Genomic DNA, 7,081 nt, shown 5'->3' on the forward strand with positions numbered 1-7,081 from the left:
CAGCAACCTTACACAGCTTTCTTGACCCAACACTCCCTTGTCCTCAGTGCTCAAAACAAAAAAATACAAACTGCTTATTCATGTTTTATTTGTTAGTAAACTTACTCAACATAAATAATAAGAGTACCCATTCAGTATAGCTGGCATCTGATGAAAAGTGCTCTTGAATGGCCCCCCCCAGGGTGACTTTAAATAGCAGCCTACTTCCTTTGGGCCCCTGCAATGGCAGGCTTCTCTTCACGGGTGATAGGGATAGTGCGCTCAGGGACGTCACTTTGTTTCCTCGGTGCGCTCACAGTCAGGACACCATCCAGAGAGAGTGATGAGGTTATGGTCAGAGGGTCCACATCATCTGGAATCCTGTATTTCCTGTTGAACTCCCTGGCAATAAAGCCATGCTCATCCTTCAAAAGGAGAAGAGAAGGAACAGCCCTGATTAGAAATGTTCACTCAGTTCCAGCTAAACCATGAGCCCTTTGCATAAAGTCTGAGATTGGGAAGCTCCAGCTGAAAGAATTTTATTATGAGATGCCCTTTTTAAAGAGCCAAGATTGGCCGAAGTGAGACACTGCCCTGCCTAGGCTGCAGGTGCCTGCAGGTACACTGTTTACAGGAGGAGGCTTTTTGTTCCAGCTCTCGTGCCAGCCAGAGACTGGCTTCATTGTACAGTGAGTGGTGCGCTGTCATTCCTAAGATGCAGCAGCTAGGTCTACACGCAGTGCCAACCACACCTGTTCCTGACGATGTCCAGAGCTCTAGTAATACACAGCTTTCTGGTGAGCTGGTATCTGCTATAGTGATGGTTATTCTCTTAGCCAAAAAAAATTGCAGAAGCCATATAAGGATTATAGGCTTCCACCAGCTACAAGTAGTGCTGTGTTTCCTGACTGATAGATCTGTGCTCCCAGAAGCTCTTGGAGCTGAGAACTCCAGTGGCATAGCTACTTTATTGTGCATATTCATTTCCTTCTGGCAAGGAGGCAGGGCGGGGGGCAAGACAGGGACTAGCAAACCCTGTTACATACAGCTTTGGATATGGCTTTTGACTTCTGCCTACCCAGTTGCCACACAGGTCTCCAGAGCCAGCAAGCAGTGGGATGACTGACAGCAGAACAAAACCTGTAAAGATTACAAACTGATAGATGGGCCTTTTTCAGGAAGAGGTAGCCTTATGGTAACGGAACAGGGCAATGTACTGATTCATTATGTGGTTTAACTATTACGGTTCGTTGTTAGCTTATTGAATGCCTCCCTGCATTCCTGGCCTCTTCCCAGAAAGAAGGAGGCCCAGAAATGCCCATTTCAAAGATGATTTTCCAGGTCAATTCACAGTTCATGTAACATCAGCAATAAACCTCCACCCTGTTGCTGCCCAGTCTGGATTCAGCTGGGGGGTTTGCACAGAGCATCTTCCATTAGGATTGGTTGATAAAAAACATTACAAGTATTTGAGATGAGCACAGGAGAGGATTGTTCTGCAGTCTCCTTGTTTAACCATAGATGAGGAAGTTCACACTGACTCTATCAGTTCCACAGTTAAAGTAGAAGTACCTGGCGCTCTTCGTGTTTCCCATGAATTTCTATCATGTCCCCAAGCACCTTCACTTTTAGCTCCTCAGGGGAGAAATGCTTCACATCAAGATTTACAGAAAATTTGTCCTTCTCCAGTCGCATCTGCAAAACAAGGAGGCGACTTCAGAAAAGAGCAGGTGAGGGTTTCAGCTTAAAAAGGCTCTCAGAATATAGCAGTTCAAGACTCAAGCTGGTATCTATACACGCACTGTCTGACCTTCATTTGATCCTGTGATTCTGATCTGGGTGGCTTTGACCCTTGCTGGCCTGTTACATTAATGCCCATCACTACAGTATCTAAAATGTGAATGCTTTCTCTTGATCACATGGGATAAATATTTTCCTTGGGAGTGAGGAAGAGATTCTCTTAATCTGCATCCTGGAGCTCTGCTCTGGGATGTGGAGGCAGCCTCTGTGCCAGCTCTGGGCTTACTGGTTTCCACAGTTTGACCTGGGAGTCTAAGTGCATCCTCCTCCTTCTAGATTATTTGTGAAGATTTCTTCACTGAGATAGTCAGACGTTATTATCTGTGGTGCTTATTATGGCTCCTTCAGTGGACAGCCAGACCCAGGTCACTAAAGCAAGGGAAACATAATGCAAAGATTAAAAAAATACTTTCCTCTCACTCCTTTGGCTTAGAATAGCTCTACAAGTTACTTGTAGATAAGACAGTTGACTGGCAGAACAGGCAAGGTTGTTCGAACTCCGTGCCTCTTGGCTCAGCCCCTGAAGCAAGCAGATGGCTGCTTTATGATTCTTTAGGTCCTGTATCTTACTTAAAATGCTGCTCTTTTCAGCAGTGATTCTTTAAAATAGGCCCCTTTTTCCTCAGCAACCATGAGCTCCCACACTGCTTGACATGAGGATCCCACTATCCCTGCCCATGATCCCTGTGCTGTTTGCTTCTCAGGAGGGAGTGGGATTGAAACTTTTGCACAGCAGACAAGGAAATTAGGCTTCCTCCTTTCTTCCGTCAGTTCTTACAGTCATTTGCTGCACACTCAGCTGTTTGCCTCTATTACCAACACTATGGCAATACTTGCTCTCAGTCACAAATGATTAGCAGAGCATGCAGAGGTTTTTGCCTAATGCAGAGCAGCAGAGGCACAAAAGCAGCACTCTTTACTCCAGCCTTTTGCTAATAACCACCTACAAGCAGCTTCCAAGCTCTCAGGTCTCATGGGTCTCCAGCTCCAGACCCTGCAGGATGTGCACACAGCAGTAACAAAGAACATTAAGAAGGGAAGATTACCTCAGAGAGTCCTGTCTCTAGCCAACTGGGCATCCGAAGAATGGGGGATCTCATCAGGAAAGGACTGAAGCTGGGGGAAGCCGGGAGAAGCTCTGACTCCTGCAGGTGCTCTCCAAAAATCTGGTCAAAGATACGACTCGGTGCCAACCAAGATAACAGAGGTCTGCGGATCAGGGGGTTATGAATGGTGATATCCATTGGAGTGCGCTGGAGGAGCCTGGCAAACAACTGTGCTGCAGTGCTGTGCTGGGAGTGCGGGACAGCTTTATACCCGTGCAGCTGGCCTGGCCTCCCTCCCCCCCCGCCCCGAGGCCTCTTGAACAGTGGTGTCAGGGATTTTATTGTCCCACTCCTGGGCTGGTCCCTTCAGCAGTGCCCAGTAGCTGTCTGGGGGATTTGAACACACTGCTGAGGAGGAGGGGGAAGGGGAGAAGAAGAAAAGGAGCCTAATGGGGCAGCAAGAAGCCAAACTGCCCAGCTGCCCGCCCCGCTCCCCACGTGCTGTTTATCTGCTGAGTCCCAGGCAGGCTTGGCGGATGTTCCCAGCTGCTTTGGATGCCAGCAGGATCAATGCAGCTCCTATCTTTGGCTCAAAGGGAAAATGACAAGGGGCCGTTGTTCCCACTGCCAGCACTGAGATTCAGCTCCCCACATCACCCACCAGTCTCGGAAGAACTCTGCCTTTCCTTAAGGCAAAGGAAGCCACAGGCTTGTTTTATTCAGAGGACAAGAAAGATCCCAGGAGGTCTTTGCTGAGATACACCTGGCAGTGTGGCTCTCTTGCAGCCCAGTAAGCCCCATTGCCTTAGTGCACGCCCGTTGGTGTGTGTGCAAAGGAAGGATGGCTTTCTCCACAGTGTGTCAGCCAAACACCTCTCATCTTTTGCCCACTACATAACCACTTTGCTGGAGAAAGCAGAAGAGCCCGACACTCTGTGACCTCAGAGTACACCAGAGGGCTGTGAGCAGAGATAAACTGGGCATGTCAGCAGCTTCCATGGCACTGCACTGCACCATGCCTTCTCAGGAATGCAAGCTACCTCTGTCTGCCTGTGCCCCTGCAATAAGCTGGTTTCCTGTAATTATGCTCCTAATGTCTTAATTCACACATTTATTTTAATTCTTGCCTCATCTGTGAATCAGCCTAGAACTGTCCTTAAAGAGCAAGAGCTAGTCTCTGCCTCTGAGAGCTCGCAACTTAAATACAATTACTGGCTCAGATGCACATCGTTCTTACTGCTAGCACCACCAATCCTTTGCAAAAGGGTCTGAGCCTCTTCCTTTCAGCTTGCCTGCAGGAATAGGGAGCAGAATTTGCTCTGTGTGACAGCTCAGGCCATAAATAAGTTCTCCAATTCCCCATTACATCAACAGCAGTGCACCTGCTCGCTCATACTGCAGGGACACGGACTCAAAAAAATCTCTGGTTTCAGGGTACAAGGAGCTTAATTGGGCACTACTCCCCCCCAGCTCCCCCCCCCCCCCCCCCCCCAGTCCAATAAAACTGGATCTATGCCAGCTTCAGATCCCTGGTTAACTCGTGATCTTTGGCACAAGTGTTTCTCCAGATCTCATTACATTGTGCCAAAGCCCTGGCCAGGAACAGTCTGGACAGCCAGCTTGCAGCAGCACAGTTCGGGATGTGCAGGTGTCAGTAGTGGGATCTGGATTCTGCCTAGACTTAACTACCTCCAGCACTTCACTACTCATAGGAACAAAACACTTGAGCCGTCTGCTGAGATTCTGGGGAAATGAAGCTCCTTTGTGTAGGGTACAGGATTTGGGCCCTAAGCTCACAGTGGGACGATTGGTGTGTCAGTGACTTCACATGACTGCATGACCTGATCAAGCACTAGCGAGCATTACTAACTGCCCTGTCCTCATGGTGTGCTTCAGGGCCAGCAAGTCCAATGTCAGGAACTCCCTGAACCTGTTTACAATGAGCCTTCTTGCCAGCCCTTTGCCTTCGGGAGCAACACAGGCATCAGAGCCTGGGGTCTGTCCTGCTTTCTCCTACATCAGCCTCCCTCAGCTCACCTCTGTGCCTCCCTGCTGTACTTGGCTGCCCATTTGCCTCCTGCATCCCCTGCTTGAGGAGGGGATCTCAGAGGCTGGGAGGACGTGCAGGATTTTCCCGAGGCGTCCCTGAGTGCAGGCAGTGCCTGCACTCCCTGCTGGAATGCAGTGAGAAGCTTCCCTCGTCACCCTGGCGAGGCATCCTGGGGCCTGTGCGCGTGGCTATTTTGGTCCATCTTTTTATCACACACTCCTCCCTGTGGAATTCGCCCAATTAAAACCTTGCAGTCTGCAGCCTTCACTCTCAGAGGCAGTGAGTGCTTGGAAGGTCCCCTTCTCGGACACACCATGGCTGCACGGACTGTCCCCCACGCCTATCCCATGAGTTCGGAGTACGAGTTCGCCAACCCTAGCAAGATCTACGACCAGAACTTTGGAGAAGGTAAGAAAGGAGATGGGATCCCCCTGGCACCTTTCTCTCCTCTGGTGCAGGAGTGCTGGTGAAGTCCCTGTGGGGAGACTGAGCTCCAGAGCAGGATAGGGAAGCTGGAGCCAAGGACTTTTGACCATAAGAACCCAGGCCAAATCAGGGGGAATATTCAGGGAATAGCCAGGGTCTGTCTCTTCAGGTCCACTTCCTTCATCCATGCCTACTGCTGCCTCTCCTCTCCCTCCCTCATGCCCCCAGTGGTCTGGCATTCATGCATATGCTGTGCAAACATGGAGCAAAATGCTCCGGGGGGGTGGGGGGATGGAGTTTTTGCAGCCGGGGGCTGTGGAGAAAAGCTGAGCTGTGGTGTTCAGCATAAAGCCTGGCAGTGGCTGGCAGAGGGGAAGGAATGTGGGCAGCAGCAGAACCATTCAGCACCAGCACAACAGCGTGAAAAGGAAAAAAGCTCCAAGGAAAGCCCCCTGGACAATGGCAAACAAAAGGCCTTTAGTTCTTCAGGGCAGTTTCTTCACCATCAGCATTTTCCATGCCCAACCCTGGCAGTGGGCCACTGCAGAGCGCCCAATGCACCTACCGGTCCCTCCCTGTCCACCCAGCAGACAAGCTGGATGCCAGCCCCTTGGCTTCCTGGCAGCTGCCAGCTGTGTGGTGGAAGGCCGTGGCTAGCAGGCATCTGGCTACGTGTGTGTTTTACAGACACAAAGGTAGGAACCTCAAGAGATTCCATCTATATTGTGCTGATGTGGTAGCAAAAGCAAGGTGTTTGCCAGGTCACAGCCTCCTCCTGTCTCCCTCCCCTGTCTGCTGCCAACCATCCTTCTCCATCTCCTTCCCCTGGACACCCCACATTCCTCACTAAGTCTCATTTTCAGGTGTGTCCCCATGTGAGATTTTAGCCCCTGCCCTGTACCATGGCTACTACATCAGGCCTCGGATCAATAAGCAGCTGGATCGAGGCACCTCTGAGATCAGCCTCAATGAGCACAAATTCCAGGTGTTCCTGGATGTCTGCCACTTCCTGCCGGATGAACTCACCGTCCGCACCGTAGACAACCTGCTGGAGGTGATGGGGCAGCACCCACAGAAGGCTGACCGCCATGGCTTCATCTCCCGAGAGTTTACCAGGACCTACATCCTCCCTCTGGATGTCGACCCCTTGCTGGTGAGAGCCACGTTGTCCCATGATGGCATCTTAAGCATTGTGGCTCCCCGGACAGGAAAGGAGGTGAAGGCCAGAGTAAACGAGGTGAAGATAATGCAACAGGAGCAGCCAGTGGGGAAAGAAGAACAGTCTGAGGAAGGAAAACGGAAGGAAGAATCCTAAAGGCACCAGATCTCTGGGCTTGCACAGGGAAGGCGGGGGGGATGGGGATGGGGAATCCACAGGGCCAGACCCCTATTTCTAACCATCAGTGTTTAGCAGGGCTGTGAGACAGCCATATATGTGCCAGACTTCTGCTTCTTAAGATTGATGGCTGGAAAAAGGGACTCGGAACTGAAAAAAGAGGGGCACTAAAGGGTTAGTGTGAGGGAATCCAATGCAAGTTTTCTCCTAGGTCAAGCGCTCATTGAGCACCATGCAGGGTGCTCTTCTGTCACCCCAAATGGCAAGGGTCACTCTTGCTCTAAACTGTGATGCTGTGTCACAGTGGACTGTTAAACAGCTGCTGTGCTCTAGCCCAGAAGGGTACTGGGAAGAGGGAAGAGATGATCCCAGTGCTTCGCTTCTGAGCTGGTGGCTGACCTTTGTGGAGATGGAAGGTGCTTGTTGGTCTGTAAAAGTGCCTGC

At 50.6% G+C, this 7,081-nt stretch overlaps 2 protein-coding genes across 2 annotated transcripts; one reads left to right on the forward strand and one right to left on the reverse strand.

Moving 5' to 3' along the window:
- Positions 1–71: 71 nt before the first annotated feature.
- CRYAB (crystallin, alpha B) lies at positions 72–3,244 on the reverse strand. The gene is made up of 3 exons (XM_009882443.1): positions 2,826–3,244; positions 1,552–1,674; positions 72–404 (listed from the first exon to the last, which is right to left on the reverse strand). Exons 1-3 carry the CDS (start codon positions 3,021–3,023, stop codon positions 201–203), a joined length of 525 nt encoding a protein of 174 aa, XP_009880745.1. The 5' UTR covers positions 3,024–3,244; the 3' UTR covers positions 72–200.
- Positions 3,245–5,149: 1,905 nt separating this feature from the next.
- Positions 5,150–6,690, forward strand: HSPB2 (heat shock 27kDa protein 2). The gene is made up of 2 exons (XM_009882444.1): positions 5,150–5,283; positions 6,165–6,690. Exons 1-2 carry the CDS (start codon positions 5,190–5,192, stop codon positions 6,614–6,616), a joined length of 546 nt encoding a protein of 181 aa, XP_009880746.1. The 5' UTR covers positions 5,150–5,189; the 3' UTR covers positions 6,617–6,690.
- The last annotated feature ends 391 nt before the right edge of the window (positions 6,691–7,081 follow it).

The sequence above is a fragment of the Charadrius vociferus genome, unplaced genomic scaffold (assembly GCF_000708025.1).
Source record: "Charadrius vociferus isolate BGI_N301 unplaced genomic scaffold, ASM70802v2 scaffold1413, whole genome shotgun sequence".
Classification (NCBI taxonomy): Eukaryota; Metazoa; Chordata; class Aves; order Charadriiformes; family Charadriidae; genus Charadrius; species Charadrius vociferus.

Coding starts and splice junctions, on each gene's coding strand:
- CRYAB (XM_009882443.1), bottom strand. CDS start 3,023: ATGGATATCACCATTCATAACCCCCTGATCCGCAGACCTCTGTTATCT. Junction 1,675..2,825: donor TAGAGACAGGACTCTCTGAG/GTAATCTTCCCT, acceptor CTTGTTTTGCAG/ATGCGACTGGAGAAGGACAA. Junction 405..1,551: donor GGAAACACGAAGAGCGCCAG/GTACTTCTACTT, acceptor CTCCTTTTGAAG/GATGAGCATGGCTTTATTGC.
- HSPB2 (XM_009882444.1), top strand. CDS start 5,190: ATGGCTGCACGGACTGTCCCCCACGCCTATCCCATGAGTTCGGAGTAC. Junction 5,284..6,164: donor CGACCAGAACTTTGGAGAAG/GTAAGAAAGGAG, acceptor TCTCATTTTCAG/GTGTGTCCCCATGTGAGATT.